General features: G+C 38.0%; 1 protein-coding gene across 1 annotated transcript; it reads right to left on the reverse strand.

Annotated features, from left to right (window-relative positions):
- Positions 1-15,757: 15,757 nt before the first annotated feature.
- On the reverse strand, positions 15,758-18,209 carry LOC113288083 (rho GDP-dissociation inhibitor 1-like). Its single transcript, XM_026537026.1, has 5 exons — positions 18,051-18,209; positions 17,578-17,943; positions 17,163-17,381; positions 16,513-16,637; positions 15,758-16,222 (listed from the first exon to the last, which is right to left on the reverse strand). Exons 2-5 carry the CDS (start codon positions 17,837-17,839, stop codon positions 16,145-16,147), a joined length of 684 nt encoding a protein of 227 aa, XP_026392811.1. The 5' UTR covers positions 17,840-17,943; positions 18,051-18,209; the 3' UTR covers positions 15,758-16,144.
- Between the last annotated feature and the right edge of the window lie 594 nt (positions 18,210-18,803).

The following is an 18,803-nucleotide window of genomic DNA, read 5'->3' on the forward strand; positions in this document are numbered from 1 at the left end:
ATGAATTTGGTAGACTTGGTTGTTCAGGAACTTGAATCCTCAGTGTGCTAGCTGCATCTAGCTTATCAAAAAAAAAAGAACTGTATAATGCTCATCATGCTGCATGCAGTAGAAAGGTATTTTCGTATGCTGAACATTTTCGAAGGACCGCGTAGCTGGTGGGCCCGGGAAAGCGTATAAAATTGAAGCGAAATGAAAACGGGCCTACAGTAATACCGCAAGTGCACGGTCGTCAGTTGTAGCTCGTGCAAGTACGGGTCGATCCACAGAGACTGGGGGTGTTTTGTAGTTTCTAGCTATTTTGGGCTCTAAAATTGCTATTGTTGGGCTTTGGGTACCAATGGGTTATGATTGTGCTTTGGGCCTTTGAATACTCTTGGAATGAATTGGGGTGTTGTCTTAATGAAATGAACTGAGCTTGGGCTCAGTTGGTTTTGTAGTGCACTAGGCTTTGGTTTTGAATTTGGGCTTGGGCTTAGTGTAGTGAACTGAGCTTGGTAACAGTGAACTGGGCCTTAGGCCTTAACCTGAACTGTGGCTGGGCCTTGAACTAAACTTTGGTCTTAGCTGAGCCAAGCTCAGTTGCAGCAGCAGCAGTGCAAAGGGCAGGTGCTCAGCAGGGAAAGGGAGAGCAGGAGCTGTTCAGGCAGACAAGGTAAAGCAGGCTCTAGGCAGACAGGGCACTAAATCACACAGGACCAAGGATGGCATTTACAATGACATGTACAAAGAAAAAGTGACAATGGTATATACATGGAAGCAACACAGGGCAAAAGGATGCAAATTTACAATGGCAATGAAGATGGTAGTGAAATAATGAGACAATGGATGATAAAACAAAAAACACAAAAAAACAGATACAAATACAAAACACAAAACAGGTGACAGAACAATGAAACTAAACAAAAACAATGGAACCAAGGCCTAAGCCAAGGGCAATGGAGATGAGAAATTACAGATACAAAACAGAGAAACAACACAACTAGGTTATGAATCCACCTTGTGACCTAGCCAGATAGTGTAATTCTATGTTAAATCCCTGTCCCTAATGGAGCTAGGTGAAGGTTCAAGCCTGCCTATGTTCCAGGGTATGCATAAATGGAATGGAAGGAGAAGAAGCTTGCTCAACTGTTTACTCCTAGCATTGACTGTCTTTTGACAGCACAATCAATCACAAGCACAGTTGAGCACTAAATTCCTCCATTACTCAATCAACTCAATTTACATGAATTATAACCTAGCATTCCACCACTAACAGTGACTTAAGGCATCATCTCAGCCTAGCTATACACATACACATGTGAGCTCACATAACAGCAACAAAAACAAAACAATTACTAAACAGAGCATTGAACTGAACATAAACAAACACAGAAGACATAAAACAAAAACATGAACTGAATTGAAACTAAATAAGAGTAATGGAATAAACATAAAGATAGTTGCAAATTAAACACTAACCCTTGAGACACTGGCTATTCCAGTGCTCTTGGGTGACACACTGGCTAATCCAGGCATAAGCCTTTACATCACACCCACAGTCCCCTTTTTATACCCAATTACATAATTAGGGTTTACACCCTTTTCACCCAAAAATTTCCAAAACAGTAGACATTAGGGTTCTACCTAATGTGACAGAAAATCACAGTTAGGTTCAATTACCTACCCTATATCACCCACTTTATCTTCTCCATGCTCTATCTCAACCTAATTAGGATTTATGTAAAAACCCCAAATTGACAGAACTAGGGTTTGGTAAATTCTTACCCAAATTGATGCGATTACACGCTACTGACTTCGACCCATTCTTCTCCTTAGTCTCCTGCTCCTCTCCATGCCTCTAATTTCTTCTCTAGCCCTAGCTATTGTACCAATTTCTTTCCTAGGGTTTTCTAAGAAATAAAAGAAAAGAAATTGGTAGGATAGATGGCTAGAAGATGGGGGGAATGATTATAGTGGAGTTGGTGGTGGTGTTTAGGTGGCTATGGAGTAGGTGGTGGCGATGGCAGTGGCAGGGTGATGGTGGTGGTTCTGCACAGGGTATGGTGGAGAGGAAGAAGGTGAAGGTCGATTGTTATGGGAAGAAGGGGATGTTTGGTTAGGTCATAGGGTTCGGTCGCTATGGTGTGTAGCGGGATCATCGAGTTCGATGTTTGGCGAATCTCGACCGTGGGATATGGAGATGAAAGATCAATCTGACGGTGAGATGAAGTGGATCCTGAAGCGACCGTTGGATTATACAATACAACAAAATTAACGACACCAGATGGAGTTAGGTGTTGTAGTGTTAAGCGGAAGTATTGAGGTTTGATGCGCATGCAAAGAAGCGATCGTTGGATTCAATTACAATCTAATATGAAGGCTTGGAATTTAAGCGCTGTGGTGTTTTGCAGAGACTTCAGATTTTGATGATCTACGAAGGAGCGATCGTAGGATTTCGATGTAGTCCCATCTAACGGTTGAGAATGGAGGCGGTTATGGATATAGAAAATGGGTTTGGGTAAGGGTTTTGGGCCTTGGGTATGCCAAGCCCATATCTTCTTTAAGAACAATTCTTCCTTCTTGAGCCAATTCCTAGCTTTTTGGACGTGTGCTCCATTCTTTGCGGCTTCCTTGCGTAATTATTCCCGGCTTTTCACTACTTTTCTGCTCTTTTCGCTCCGCGACTCATCCGAACTTCATTTATTACCTAAAAATGCAAGATTAAGTAAGAAAAATATTTATTCTTGAAAACAATAAAAATACAGAATATGGGATAAAATGTAGAATTAATGCACAAAAGATGAGTTAAATGCCAAGAAAAATATATAAAAATATGCACTTTTTAGCACTCATCAAATACCCCCAAACCTGAATTTTACTTGTCCTCAAGTAAAACAAAACTAAGGAAATCCTAACTATACCACTGTCGCTGGTCTCTCGAATGCATTTAGCGTATGCACTAAGCCTTTTAAACCACTAAGTGTCCCTAGTGGACGAGTTAAGTCTCGTGAAGGTTTGCTTAGAACATACCTACAAAGTTCTAGGTCAAAATATAAGCTCAGATTCCATCAAATGTGACATGTGCAAGATAGTTTAAGCTCACAGCAAAATGGAGATGTCAATCTAGCTATCAAAGGCACAATCCTAGCACTGATAACAAAAAAAGACATGTGATAAGAGTGTAAAGTGTATCTACACATGTGTAAAGAAAGATCTGAAGTTATGACTACTAATCACCAAGAGATAGTTTCTCAGGCTAAGAACCAAGGTCGAAATCTAGCTAGCTGTCCGGACTTTACGAGAATTGTGAATGAGTTGGAGGTATTTCACAATTACTCGCGTTGTACATCAACGGCATACACCCTCCTTGCTTATTACAATGAAACAACAAAATGACTCTTTACATGACTCTTATTTACATTGATTACTCTCTTTTTATTTTTGGAATAAGAGAGGATGGAATTGATAAATACTTGATTTTTTTTTTTTTTTTTTTTTTTGTGAAAAGGAAACACTTTTGATACATATACAAAAGGAAACAAAAGATTACATGACACTTTGCAAGAGGTAGCCCTTTTTGATGCACCCAGTTAAATTCGATGGTTGTCTTTCTTAATGTAACCTCCACCTTCTATCCCAACCAACCAAAGAACAAGCTAGTCAAGTTTCGTTCAGTATTCTAAAGTGATTGGCAATCGTAACTTCCTATCAAACACCTTGAAGATCGAGGCCATACATGTATTGGTAGATCGTGCGCGTGCAAATTTCTTATCACTATGTGAATTGTGTTAGAATCAGGGTGCCTAAATATCTAGACTAAGACTCCTAATAATTACATATTTGCACAAGAGTCAACATTTTTAAGGTAAATTAGCTCCATTTTTATGTTTTTTTATCATTTTTTATTTTTTTTGGAATTTTTCAATTTTTTCAAAAAGATGGAGTTTGATTTCAATTATAGCATATTATCGTGGTATCTACTCTATACCCCCAAACCTAAACTAAACATTGTCCTCAATGTTTAAAAAATATGGAAAGAATTAAAATGCAACATATGGAAAGGGACATGCTGAATAGAGTAAAAGGAGAGAGAATACCCGATTTCGGCGAAAGCAGAATTAAAACTCCGTTATCCAAGGCAAAACTCCAACATATTCGGAGTCACAATGGATGAGCACAAAATATATACAAAAGGAAATTTAACTAACACATTATCTACAAGAAAATTTGGTTTTTAATGGGATTGGACTTTTTGGGAAAAATTTGGTTTTGTCGGGAGACATTTGGTTTTGATGGGAAAAAGAAAAATTTTGGTTTTTAGGGAAACATTTGGAAAACTTTGGTTTTTATGGGAGAAATTTTTGGTTTTTGAAATTGGGAGCAAGCCCACTGTTGGTCCTCTAATGGAATGGGAGGAAGGCTGCGGCCCACGAAACACTAAGTTTTAATTTTGAAAGTTTAATTTGGCCCAGTTGGTTAAGGCCCGATGTTTGTTTTAAAACTTTGGTTTCGAGGTCCACTCTTGAGTGGAAACAAGCCCACAATCGGTTACAAGCTCAGCTGGGTTTAAACCCAGAGTCAAAAATACAAGTCCAATGAAAGAATTTAAACAAGCCCACAAATTAAACAAACAAGCCCACAAAAATTAATTACAAACCCAACAGAAAATAAAAAGCCCAAAAATTGGCTTTAATATTACAAGCCCACAATTAAAAATTGGAAGCCCACAATTCGGGTTCTCTTAAATGGGTTACCTTTTAAGCACAGCCCAGCTGCTCTGATATTGTTGCAAAAACACAGTTGGGCTTTGGTTCTTTTCCTTGGTGGCGTCCCAGCAGAGGAAAAACAGGTTCAGAACAGCAGGTCCAACAGCAAATGAAGTGAAGCAGATGCAGATGCAAATGCTATGCAGTGAAATGCAAAAATAGCTAAGAAAAACACAGATAAAACACAGCACCAATCCCCGGCAGCGGCGCCAAAAACTTGGTAGGCTTCTAAAAGGTCCTAAAAATTATCCCCGGCCAAAAACTTGGTGGGCCCGGAGATATGTATAAAATTAAGCGCAATAAAAACGGGGGCCTACAGTAATACCGCAAGTGCACGGTCGTCGGTTGTAGCTCGTGCAAGTACGGGTCGATCCACAGAGATCGGGTGTGTTTTGGAAGTGTTTTAGCTAATTGGGTTCCTAGATTTGCTTTGGGCTTAGAATACCCTTTGGAAGTGTTGGGCTTAATGGGTTTGGTTTTTAACAATGAAATACTTTAGGCCTTGGGCCTTTGAATTGAACTGAGCCTTGGACTCAGTTGGTTTGGTCTTGGGCTTTTGAGTTTAGGCTTATGGATTAAGCCCACAAGTTGGTTGAATTGGGCTTTGATTTTTAATGAGCTGGGCTTCAACTTTTGGTTCAAACCTGGGCTTGGTAACTGTGGACTGGGCCTTAGTCTTTTTGGAATGAGCTGAGCTTTGGGCTCAGTTGGATTGGCCTTTTGCTTGGCTGCAGGAGTAGCAAGTCTGCACAGCAGCTGCAGGAACTGGATTTGGCTTGGCAGGAGAAGTGGAGTGGCAGCAGGAAAAGGAAGGCAGCAGCACAAGTGCTGCACAGCAGGTAGTAGCAGCAGCAGGAGCAAGAGCTGCACAGCAAGGCCAACAGCAACAGCAGCTGCAGCAGAAAGAGGGGGCAGCAACAGGGTTGCAGCAGCAGCTGCACAAGCAGTGCACAGCAGCACAAGGCCAAGAAGAAGGAAAAGCAGTTAACAGAAAAAGGAGTAGCAGCAGGGGAAGCAAACAATGCAAAGCAGCAGTGCAATGCAGTGAAAGAAAGAAAAGATGGCAGTGAACAAAACAGTGAAGACAGTAAAGAAAAAACAAGCAGAGAACAATGCAAGAACTAAACAAAGCAAATACTAGACATCAAAGAAAAATGATAAAACAAACCAAGGCCTAAGGCCAAGGGCAGGGATGTGGTGAAGCTGACAGAGCAAGGCTAAGGCAAAGCTAAGGCAAACAAATAGAATGGGAAGAAAACTAGCTTGCTATGAGCACTAGTTTCTCCCAATGCTCAATCACAGTGCAACCTAAGCATACAACAAGAATGGCAAGATAATCAGCTTGCTATGAGCACTGATTTCTTCCATTGCACAATCACACCAATGCTTCACAGATACCTAGCCTAGCATTCCATCAAACTAACAGCAAGTGTAAACATAACAGGAACATTTAACAAGATATTCTAGAGTCTAACAGAACCTTAACAACATTGAACTAACAGGATACTAACACAACTAACATGAACATAACTGAAATTAACAATGAACATTTAACAGAAACACTAACAGGATATTGCACAGACATTAACAAAATTTGAACTTAACTGAAATTGAACTGAAACATGAAAATTAACAGAACTTGAAAGTTCTGGATGCAGGCTAGTCCAAACATTAACAGTGAACAACATTAACCTAACATGATAAACTAACACTAACAGGGACTAAAACAGTGAAAGATTAAATCATTAACAAAACATGAAACAGCACACACATTGAAATTAAACATCAAAACAGGAAATTATCATACAAAAATTAAACATTAGTATCAAAACAGAATTAAAAATAAGAACATTAAATTATAAAAACCCTAAAATTGAACAGTTAAAATTGATCTTGAAATTGAAATTGAAAATTAAAAATGAACCTAACCCAAATTGGGTGGTTACTTGGCTAGTCCAAGAACACCTTCTACACATAATACATATCCCCTATTTATACCCAGGACACCCAATTAGGGTTTACAAACCAAATCCCTAAATTTCCCCCAAAAACAGTAAAACTAGGGTTTTAAATTCATCTCACCAATCATGATGAAAGTTGTTTCTGACTTCGACCCACGTTGCTACATCTCCTTCTAGCCTTCCTGCACGCTTCGAATTCGTCTATAGACTCACTTATTTTACTGATTTCTCACCTAGGGTTTCAGAGAAAGGAATGGTGAGAAATCAGTGAAATAAGGGGCTAGAGAGAGGGGGAAAAAGGGAGGGTAGGTGATGGTGGTAGATATGGCGACGTTTGGTGGCTGTGGCAGGTATGGAAGTAGCAGGTGGAGGTGATGGTGGCGGTATGGGTGTTTCTGCAGAGGGTATGGAGGAGGAGAGGTCGATGGAAGAAGGGGAAGGGGATGTTTGGCGATGGGTATAGGGTTCGATGGCTAAGGTGTTGAGCAGGTGTATCAAGATGGGTGTACCGCGAGCTGAAACCGCTGGATATGGAGATGGTAGGTGGATCGGACGGCTAAGAAAGAAGCAGCTTGTATCGACCGTAGGATGTAAAATACAACGAAGTCTACGGTGCGAGATTAGGTTAGGTGTTGTAGTGTTGAGCGGAATCATCGGGATTTGATGCACAGGCATAGGAGCGACCGTAGGATGCTGAAATGCTTCGATCTGACGGCTGAAATCCGAGACGGGCTTGGATATAGAAAATGGGTTTGGGTGAGGATTTTGGGCCTTGGGTATGCCAAGCCCATATCTTCTTTAAGAACAACTCTTCCTTCTTGAGCCCATTCCTAGCTTTTTGGTCTTCCGCACATCACTCTTCGCGGCTTCCTTGCGTAATTCCTCCTGGCTTTTCACTACTTTTCTGCTCTTTTTGCTCCGCAACTCATCCAATCTTTATTTATTACCTAAAAATGCAAAATTAAGTAAGAAAAATATTTATTCTTGAAAACAATGAAAATACAGAATATGGGATAAAATGTAGAATTAATGCACAAAAGATGAGTTAAATGCCAAGAAAAATATATAGAAATATGCACTTTTTAGCACTCATCAAATACCCCCAAACCTGAATTTTACTTGTCCTCAAGTAAAACAAAACTAAGGAAATCCTAACTATACCACTGTCGCTGGTCTCTCGAATGCATTTAGCGTATGCACTAAGCCTTTTAAACCACTAAGTGTCCCTAGTGGACGAGTTGAAGTCTCGTGAAGGTTTGCTTAGAACGTACCTACAAAGTTCTAGGTCAAAATATAAGCTCAGATTCCATCAAATGTGACATGTGCAAAACAGTTTAAGCTCACAGCAAAATGGAGATGTCAATCTAGCTATCAAAGGCACAATCCTAGCACTGATAACAAAAAAATGACATGTGATAAGAGTGTAAAGTGTATCTACACATGTGTAAAGAAAGATCTGAAGTTATGACTACTAATCACCAAGAGATAGTTTCTCAGGCTAAGAACCAAGGTCGAAATCTAGCTAGCTGTCCGGACTTTACGAGAATTGTGAATGAGTTGGAGGTATTTCACAATTACTCGCGTTGTACATCAATGGCATACACCCTTCCTTGCTTATTACAATAAAACACAAAAGATGACTCTTTACATGACTCTTATTTACATTGACCACTCTCTTTTATTTTTGGAACAAGAGAGGATGGAATTGAAAAATACTTGATTTTTTTTTTTTTTTTTACATAGAAACACTTTTGATACATATACAAAAGGAAACAAAAGATTACATGACACTTTGCAAGAGGTAGCCCTTTTTGATGCACCCAGTTAAATTCGATGGTTGTTTTTCTTAATGTAACCTCCACCTTCTATCCCAACCAACCAAAGAACAAGCTAGTCAAGTTTCGTTCAGTATTCTAAAGTGATTGGCAATCGTGACTTCCTATCAAACACCTTGAAGATCGAGGCTATACATATATTGGTAGATCGTGCGCGTGCAAATTTCTTATCACTATGTGAATTGTGCTAGAATCAGGGTGCCTAAATATCTAGACTAAGACTCTTAATAATTACATATTTGCACAAGAGTCAACATTTCAAGGTAAATGAGCTCCATTTTTATGTTTTTATCATTTTTCTAATTTTTTTTGGAATTTTTCAAATTTTTTCAAAAAGAGGGAGTTCTTGTTTTCAATTATGGCATATTATCATGGTATCTACTCTATACCCCAAACCTAAACTAAACATTGTCCTCAATGTTTAAAAATATGGAAAGAATTAAAATGCAACATATGGAAAGGGACATGCTGAGTAGAGTAAAAGGAGAGAGAATACCCGATTTCGGCGAAAGCAGAATTAAAACTCCGTTATCCAAGGCAAAACTCCAACATATTCGGAGTCACAATGGATGAGCACAAAATATATACAAAAGGAAATTGAACTAACACATTATCTACAAGAAAATTTGGTTTTTAATGGGATTGGACTTTTTGGGAAAAATTTGGTTTTGTCGGGAGACATTTGGTTTTGATGGGAAAAAGAAAAATTTTGGTTTTTAGGGAAACATTTGGAAAACTTTGGTTTTTATGGGAGAAATTTTTGGTTTTTGAATGGGAGAGAAAATATTTATTTATTTATTTATTTATTTTAAAAGAAAATAAAATTTGGTTTTTTTTGAATTTGGGAGCAAGCCCACTGTTGGTCCTCTAATGGAATGGGAGGAAGGCTGCGGCCCACGAAACACTAAGTTATAATTTTGAAAGTTTAATTTGGCCCAGTTGGTTAAGGCCCGACGTTTGTTTTAAAACTTTGGTTTCGAGGTCCACTCTTGAGTGGAAACAAGCCCACAATCGGTTACAAGCTCAGCTGGGTTTAAACCCAGAGTCCAAAATACAAGTCCAATGAAAGAATTTAAACAAGCCCACAAATTAAACAAACAAGCCCACAAAAATTAATTACAAACCCAACAGAAAATAAAAAGCCCAAAAATTGGCTTTAATATTACAAGCCCACAATTAAAAATTGGAAGCCCACAATTCGGGTTCTCTTAAATGGGTTACCTTTTAAGCACAGCCCAGCTGCTCTGATATTGTTGCAAAAACCCAGTTGGTCTTTGGTTCTTTTCCTTGGTGGCGTCCCAACAGAGGAAAAACTGGTTCAGAACAGCAGGTCCAACAGCAAATGAAGTGAAGCAGATGCAGATGCAAATGCTATGCAGTGAAATGCAAAAATAGCTAATAAAACTACAAGAAAAACACAGCACCAATCCCCGGCAGCGGCGCCAAAAACTTGGTGTGCCCGGGAAAGCGTATAAAATTGAAGCGAAATGAAAACGGGCCTACAGTAATACCGCAAGTGCACGGTCGTCAGTTGTAGCTCGTGCAAGTACGGGTCGATCCACAGAGACTGGGGGTGTTTTGTAGTTTCTAGCTATTTTGGGCTCTAAAATTGCTATTGTTGGGCTTTGGGTACCAATGGATTTTGGTAACCAATGGGTTATGATTGTGCTTTGGGCCTTTGAATACTCTTGGAATGAATTGGGGTGTTGTCTTAATGAAATGAACTGAGCTTGGGCTCAGTTGGTTTTGTAGTGCACTAGACTTTGGTTTTGAATTTGGGCTTGGGCTTAGTGTAGTGAACTGAGCTTGGTAACAGTGAACTGGGCCTTAGGCCTTAACCTGAACTGTGGCTGGGCCTTGAACTAAACTTTGGTCTTAGCTGAGCCAAGCTCAGTTGCAGCAGCAGCAGTGCAAAGGGCAGGTGCTCAGCAGGGAAAGGGAGAGCAGGAGCTGTTCAGGCAGACAAGGTAAAGCAGGCTCTAGGCAGACAGGGCACTAAATCACACAGGACCAAGGATGGCATTTACAATGACATGTACAAAGAAAAAGTGACAATGGTATATACATGGAAGCAACACAGGGCAAAAGGATGAAAATTTACAATGGCAATGAAGATGGTAGTGAAATAATGAGACAATGGATGATAAAACAAAAAACACAAGAAAACAGATACAAATACAAAACACAAAACAGGTGACAGAACAATGAAACTAAACAAAAACAATGGAACCAAGGCCTAAGCCAAGGGCAATGAAGATGAGAAATTACAGATACAAAACAGAGAAACAACACAACTAGGTTATGAATCCACCTTGTGACCTAGCCAGATAGTGTAATTCTATGTTAAATCCCTGTCCCTAATGGAGCTAGGTGAAGGTTCAAGCCTGCCTATGTTCCAGGGTATACATAAATGGAATGGAAGGAGAAGAAGCTTGCTCAACTGTTTACTCCTAGCATTGACTGTCTTTTGACAGCACAATCAATCACAAGCACAGTTGAGCACTAAATTCCTCCATTACTCAATCAACTCAATTTACATGAATTATAACCTAGCATTCCACCACTAACAGTGACTTAAGGCATCATCTCAGCCTAGCTATACACATACACATGTGAGCTCACATAACAGCAACAAAAACAAAACAATTACTAAACAGAGCATTGAACTGAACATAAACAAACACAGAAGACATAAAACAAAAACATGAACTGAATTGAAACTAAATAAGAGTAATGGAATAAACATAAAGATAGTTGCAAATTAAACACTAACCCTTGAGACACTGGCTATTCCAGTGCTCTTGGGTGACACACTGGCTAATCCAGGCATAAGCCTTTACATCACACCCACAGTCCCCTTTTTATACCCAATTACATAATTAGGGTTTGCACCCTTTTCACCCAAAAATTCCCAAAACAGTAGACATTAGGGTTCTACCTAATGTGACAGAAAATCACAGTTAGGTTCAATTACCTACCCTATATCACCCACTTTATCTTCTCCATGCTCTATCTCAACCTAATTAGGATTTATGTAAAAACCCCCAAATTGACAGAACTAGGGTTTGGTAAATTCTTACCCAAATTGATGCGATTACACGCTACTGACTTCGACCCATTCTTCTCCTTAGTCTCCTGCTCCTCTCCATGCCTCTGATTTCTTCTCTAGCCCTAGCTATTGTACCAATTTCTTTCCTAGGGTTTTCTGAGAAAGAAAAGAAAAGAAATTGGTAGGATAGATGGCTAGAAGATGGGGGGAATGATTATAGTGGAGTTGGTGGTGGTGTTTAGGTGGCTATGGAGTAGGTGGTGGCGATGGCAGTGGAAGGGTGATGGTGGTGGTTCTGCACAGGGTATGGTGGAGAGGAAGAAGGTGAAGGTCGATTGTTATGGGAAGAAGGGGATGTTTGGTTAGGTCATAGGGTTCGGTCGCTATGGTGTGTAGCGGGATCATCGAGTTCGATGTTTGGCGAATCTCGACCGTGGGATATGGAGATGAAAGATCAATCTGACGGTGAGATGAATTGGATCCTGAAGCGACCGTTGGATTATACAATACAACAAAATTAACGACACCAGATGGAGTTAGGTGTTGTAGTGTTAAGCGAAAGTATCGAGGTTTGATGCGCAGGCAAAGAAGCGATCGTTGGATTCAACTACAATCTAATCTGAAGGCTTGGAATTTAAGCGCTGTGGTGTTTTGCAGAGACTTCAGATTTTGATGATCTACGAAGGAGCGACCGTAGGATTTCGACGTAGTCCCATCTAACGGCTGAGAATGGAGGCGGTTATGGATATAGAAAATGGGTTTGGGTAAGGGTTTTGGGCCTTGGGTATGCCAAGCCCATATCTTCTTTAAGAACAATTCTTCCTTCTTGAGCCCATTCCTAGCTTTTTGGACGTGTGCTCCATTCTTTGCGGCTTCCTTGCGTAATTCTTCCCGGCTTTTCACTACTTTTCTGCTCTTTTCGCTCCGCGACTCATCCGAACTTCACTTATTACCTAAAAATGCAAGATTAAGTAAGAAAAATATTTATTCTTGAAAACAATGAAAATACAGAATATGGGATAAAATGTAGAATTAATGCACAAAAGATGAGTTAAATGCCAAGAAAAATATATAAAAATATGCACTTTTTAGCACTCATCAGTAGCCCTCTGCAAGACTTATAGAGAAGCACGTATTGTACTTAGATTATTCCACTGTGACAGTGACATCAAATACTAAAAATGCGTCGGTTTGGATTATAAATGATTAACCATATAATGAACTGCATTTAACATATAAGATGCATGGATAATGTTGTTTTTCAATGGTGTACATAACTTGGGTGACTAAGATACTCGGATAATGTTGTTTTTAAAGGAAATGTGAGCGCCCAACTTTATGATGAAACCTGAACAAAAATTCCAAACTAAAAATTGAAAAAGATCAGATATTATTTTATAAATTGCATGTATAAGTTTCATCCTATGAGATCGTTATACGGAAGACATGAACTTGATACAGTCATAAAACAAGCTTATTGAAAAACTGGCCTTGGTTTGGTTAATCAACTCCCTCTCCCCCACTAAGGAACAATAATTCCTCGCTCCACTATTGCTTGGCGTATACTATATGTCTGAGATTTGTGAACGCGGATACATTTTTATTCGAAAAGACGGTGATGATTTGGAGAGACTCTGTAATCCATTTTAGTGGAAATCGCCAGGGCAGGGCCGTCTTAGGGGCAAGGCGGTCACCTAGGGCCCAAAATTTTAAGGGGTCAAAATAAAAAAAGATTCTTCTAATAGTAGTTAATGTGTAACATATAATGAGTAAAGTGTTATGTATCACTTAGTTGCATTACAGATAATTTGTAACACTTATAGTTGTTAGCAAATGGTTTCTAATAGCTACAAAAGTTACTTAAAATCTTAGCTTTTGAAAACAACAACCAGTTTGGGCGGTAGTTTATGCCAAAATTTCGGCTTAGAACCCAAAATCTAACCAAAAGAGCTGAAATTTTTGTTACGGCCATAACCTAATTCAAGTTATCGCGTTAAACATACAAAATCTATTTTCCTATAATCTAAAATTTTAACTCTTACAATGATTTGGTGACCCATAAAAAATCCCAAATTTCAAGTTCGCATAGGACATCCTAGAAGAGTAAGACGGTCTTGCGCCAGGGAAGTAATTATAGTTTCTACATAAGTCAAAGTACATGAACAAATGAAAGTGTTTCCGGTTCAACATGATTTGCTCCATCAAAAATACAAGTGGGTTACAACATTGTGTAAGTATGTTTTCTGAATTAATTAATAACTTATGTGGATCTTTGAATGTTAGTAATTTCTATTTTGTATTTCTTATGTCTTTTATTAACGGTCTTATTTGACTAAGTCAAGTTATTAAAGAGACCGATGAGAATCTCGTGACCAACCATATTAAATGTTATATTATTACTGAAAAAAAGAAATGTATCAGGTAATTTTATTATTCTGGGGAATGTTTAAAAGAGTCCTATAGCCATAAATATTTTTATTTAGAAAATATAGCCGCAAATATTTTTATTTATAAAGGGAATGGAGATAGATAAAAAGCTTTATAAAGAATCTGATAGTTAATATTTTTTTATTTAAAAATGAATGAAAGTTGATAAGAAACATCTTAAATAGATTTATTTATCTATATATTGAGATACAATTTAAAATTTAGGATTAAGTTTATATTAAAAATGATTAGTTTAATGAGAAAATATGTCTATAAAAAGAACGAATAGATAAAAAGGACAGAGCAAAACAGAATAGAAGACAGATAAATTAAAAAAGACAGAGAGAGTATTTGATTCTGATTTTTCTATGTTATTTTAGTTCTAATTATTCTTTATTTAGTGATTAATTTTATTTAAAGTATTTTTAGTTTTATGCAAAGAAAGAAAACCAGAAAAAGTTATTAAGTTTTTGAAAAAATTACTACATCTATTTAACCTCAACGATATACCAAAAATATCGAAGGACATCATCGAAACTGGGGAGCTTATAAAAATCAAATGGGCAAACGAGAATCTTTTGAGAATATTATCACGTATCGCGATCTCTATGACGCTTTTGCTGATGAAGTACATGCATATAATGATTTAATGGACCAGAAAATTCAAAAATAAAATACATTAAAAAGCAAAAAAAGGAAAGCATAAACTCCAGAAATTAAATAAATATCAAAACTAGAAACATTCGGAAAGACATAACTTTTTAATTTGTTTTCTTTTATTACATTGTGTTTTTATTAGTTTATTGGATGTTTTATTAATTTTCAGGATCATAAGCTTATTGAATTTTAAAACATCATAAGCCAAACACTGGCCCGTGCATAGCACGGATGATCAACTAGTATAGTCAAATTTGGTGGAGATGAGTTTCTTAGACTCGGCCTCATCTTAGTCTGTCTTAAATTATGTAAATTTTAGCCATAAACTGCAAAGAAATGCAACACTTGTGTGTATTTCAAGGCTTGCAATTTGCTTTTGATTCAAATTTTCAGAGACAGAGTTAATAACCAAAATGTCTCGGGACATTTTTATCCTGTTGTGAAGCAATATATAAGTGAAAATTCAATTGTGGGTGTAGGACTGAGAGTTCTGAACTAATGGAGTCTTACATTATGTTTGTTTACTCCTGACTCATTTGAGTCGTCTGGATCTGAGTGAAATCACCTGACTCATCTGAATCTGACTCGATATGTTTGTTTTGAGTCAGATCTGACTCAAAAAAATGTGAGTCAGTGGTTTGGTCCCGTGAGTCAGGGGTATTTTGTTACCTGACTCAAATGGGTCCGAATCAGGGGTTATGTCTGAGTCATAGGTCGAGTCAGATCTGACTCAAAATGCAAAACAAACGGTCTGACTACTGACTCGGCCCGAGTCAGAGGTTGACTCAGATCCAGACGCCGAGTCAGCTGCAAACAAACAAGATGTTAGTTATGATTGGCCTGCACACTAATAACCTAGTGCAGGTATGGGATAAAACAGGTTTTACCATCTCAAAATATCCCGTGGTCTGGAATCTGAATAATGTGCAAGGTATGGGAGTAAAAGAAAAAGTAAAGAAAAGGAAGAGACGCGTTGTATTCCAACAAGAAGAAAAGAACAAGACCTCAGAAAAGGAGAAAAGGAGATATCTTTAACTAGTTGTTTCATCATGAGGAGTAATCAAGTTAGAAAAAGCAGAATAGAAGAAAAAAGTTAAGACTAACAGAAAGACATTCATTTCCCACTGTATTGCTTCTGCTTTCAAATTTTACAAGTCTGCTACACATAATATGGGTCTCATTCATACATATATCAATATAAAGCTTCACAGAAAAGAAAAGATTTAGACTTCGACGAAAACGGAATTGATTGAATATGAAGGCATTGCAGGGTAGACAAGAAGCACATGAATAACCTAGACAAGCTAAGCTTGTTCTTATTAGAAAGATGTGTATGCATCTATTTTACTACATATTAGAGTGCAAGCAGGTTTGTAGTATAGAAGAAATATTTAGGGTTGACGTATTGAACGAGAGATCATAACCTTGAGATACTGGCAAGGACAAACAATTCTTGTGGCTCTTGTTTCATCTAGATGCCCAGTCTTTACGAATATCAAAAGTGTAGTCGATCTCTAAGTAGCACTTGTTATCATCATCCAAAAACTGCAGCAAGTATACCGGATCCTTGTTAATCCCAAAACAATAAACTTCTGAGAATGATTAATGATTCTTAGAGAATTTCAACCCTGAGCAAACAATTCTTCAGCGTATACGAATATGGGTAATGTGCGTACGAAGGCGACTTATCTTAGTGACTAAATGTTAAGTATATTGGGTCCCTTCAAGAAAATCAACATACCTTACATGAACTGATTATTTGCCTATGCATCAGTGTATTAGATAACTATGGGTTAAGTTGAAAGTAGAAGTGGTTCCGGCTGAGAATTATATACCTTTGTTTTTGCTGAATATTGTCCCCTAGCAAATATACCCGAAGGTGTGGTTTCTTCAGGCATTTCATGTTTATAAGGCTCTTCCTGCGGACTGAAAGTCCCAAGCATCTCTTTTGTGCTGTCCACTGAAAATTAAGAAAAGACACTTGAGTGAATAAAATGACTCGATCTTAGCTTACACAGATATGCACAAGTTTAAGGTGGACAAATGCCAACCACCTGAACGAAATTGAGATGTCATACAGCAAATGAAATAGTACAGAACATCCTCCCCACAACATATGACCATGGATCTAAACCATTCAGAAAACTAATAAATACCATCTGGTCCGGGTATGTCGTTTTTCTTTTCTTTTTTTTGCCTTCTGTCATTGTAATTTAGTGATTCCTTTTGATCAGTTAATTCTTTTATTACATGACCTGCCTTTGTTATCAACTTGCAAAAAAGAATTACATGAATCCAAAACCCAAATGTAGCACTTCCAATCATTCTCTAGAGTGTGGAAACAATAGGTCTAAATTCGAATTGAGTACCTTCTTTTCGTGTACGATATCTGTTAATAATATTGAAGACAGGGAACAATCTATAACAATATTTACGGAGTGTTACCGTATGATAGGGAGGCAATTAGAGAAGTGGCAGAGCTTACCCTTGACAGCAGTTTTCCATACTGTGTTGGTATATTTCAGGCCAGATACAATGTTATTGCTGACTTTAAAAGAGAACTCAAGGCTGTAACGGCTATTTTCTTTCAAAGTAAACCATAATCCCTTGGGGTTTCCTTCCTCAGGAATTGGAAGAACAATCGCATCTCTACCAGGGGAATTGATTGAAAGACTCAAAATCTTCACATCTGGGTCCAACGTTTCTATGACAAGAGAAAACCACAAACACAATGTAAAATAATACATAAAATCATCAAATAATGTAACCAACAACAAGTGACAATGCACCAACCAAAAATCAAGATCACTAAATGTGGTCTCAATAGGGAGTATCATTCAATGACCTTGACATATGACCCCAAATAATTTCTTTAGTATTGAGAAAAAGAAATTGAATACCTCCAACAGAATTCAAGTCCACACTCCCAAGAAGCTGCTCTTTCCACCTCCTTAGACTCTCATCTTCCTTATCCTTTTCAAGTTGTTCTTTGAGGGTGCGCTGAGGACCCAACTCGATTGTTCGCTCTTCATCATCTTCTTCATCATCCTCTTGATCTGTTGTTACATCCAATGAAGCCTGACTCGTTTGTCTATTAAGTTCTTCTTCTTCTTCTGTTTTATGAACTTCCTCTTCACCATCTTTATCTTTATCCAATCCCATCTCTTAAATTTGCCTTCAACGAACCCAAACTCACAAAGACATCAACAACTAATAGCCAAACCTAAAGGCAACACCCTTCAGCAAATTAACATAATGACAGAATCCTAGAAAGGAAAAACGAAAAATAATCACCAAATAAATAATAAAACAATGTCTAGAAAAAAGTTAAAGAGACAATTTTATCAAAGAATCCCACAAAAGTAGCACAAACCTCTCTACCCAAGGAAACAAAAGCAATAATCAAGAAACCAACTAACAAGACAAAACACAAGCTTCAAAATGAATTGAAAACTAAAGGGAAAAAAAGAAAGAAAAGAGAAACCGGTTTTCTTAACACAATTTTAAAATTTTGTGTAAATGTTAATGGGTGGAGACAAGACGGAGATAGATTTGATAGGGAGAGAATTGAGAGGAAACGGTCATGTGGTGATCCTGAAGTTTTTGAGAGAGAACAAATGAAAGGTGTGGAGAGAAAAGTTGAAGGTTGCAAACTCAAAACAATTGTGCTGCAATGTGGCTTTCCTTCCCTCCACTCAGCAGACCAAGATTCTAGGACCTTTACATCTCATTTTCCAACAAAAACAGAAACTAAAATTTTCCTTTGACCAGTTCTTTAGCTGATTTTGGATCTAAAATAGATCATGAAACATGATGGATCAATGCAATGGGTCACTCCACGCCTTTTGATCAATTGAAGCGAGAGCCTAACCGGCGTTAACCAAACACACTTCTTTTGGCTCGCCTCTAGCTTGCTTATTTTAAGTATCACACAGTGCAAGTCTGTGCCGAGCCAAGCAAACACATCCCTGTAATACTACAGGCTCTCATAGCAATTGCATATTTTTGTTCAGGCATTTGCTCATGTCTTTGGGATTCACTGAATTAACGTTGTCCGGAGAACATTAGTGGTAGTAGATTCTACAGACTTTGCATTAACTGGTTGAACAAATCGTAACCGTATCCA

The sequence above is a fragment of the Papaver somniferum genome, chromosome 6 (assembly GCF_003573695.1).
Source record: "Papaver somniferum cultivar HN1 chromosome 6, ASM357369v1, whole genome shotgun sequence".
NCBI classification, from domain to species: Eukaryota; Viridiplantae; Streptophyta; class Magnoliopsida; order Ranunculales; family Papaveraceae; genus Papaver; species Papaver somniferum.

What these genes read in the sequence shown, in the direction of transcription:
- LOC113288083 (XM_026537026.1), bottom strand. Translation starts at nt 17,839, where the DNA reads ATGGGATTGGATAAAGATAAAGATGGTGAAGAGGAAGTTCATAAAACA. An exon ending in ATGGAAAACTGCTGTCAAGG is followed by an intron (nt 16,638 to 17,162) that starts GTAAGCTCTGCC and finishes CTTAATTTTCAG; the next exon opens with TGGACAGCACAAAAGAGATG. An exon ending in AATATTCAGCAAAAACAAAG is followed by an intron (nt 16,223 to 16,512) that starts GTATATAATTCT and finishes TACTTGCTGCAG; the next exon opens with TTTTTGGATGATGATAACAA.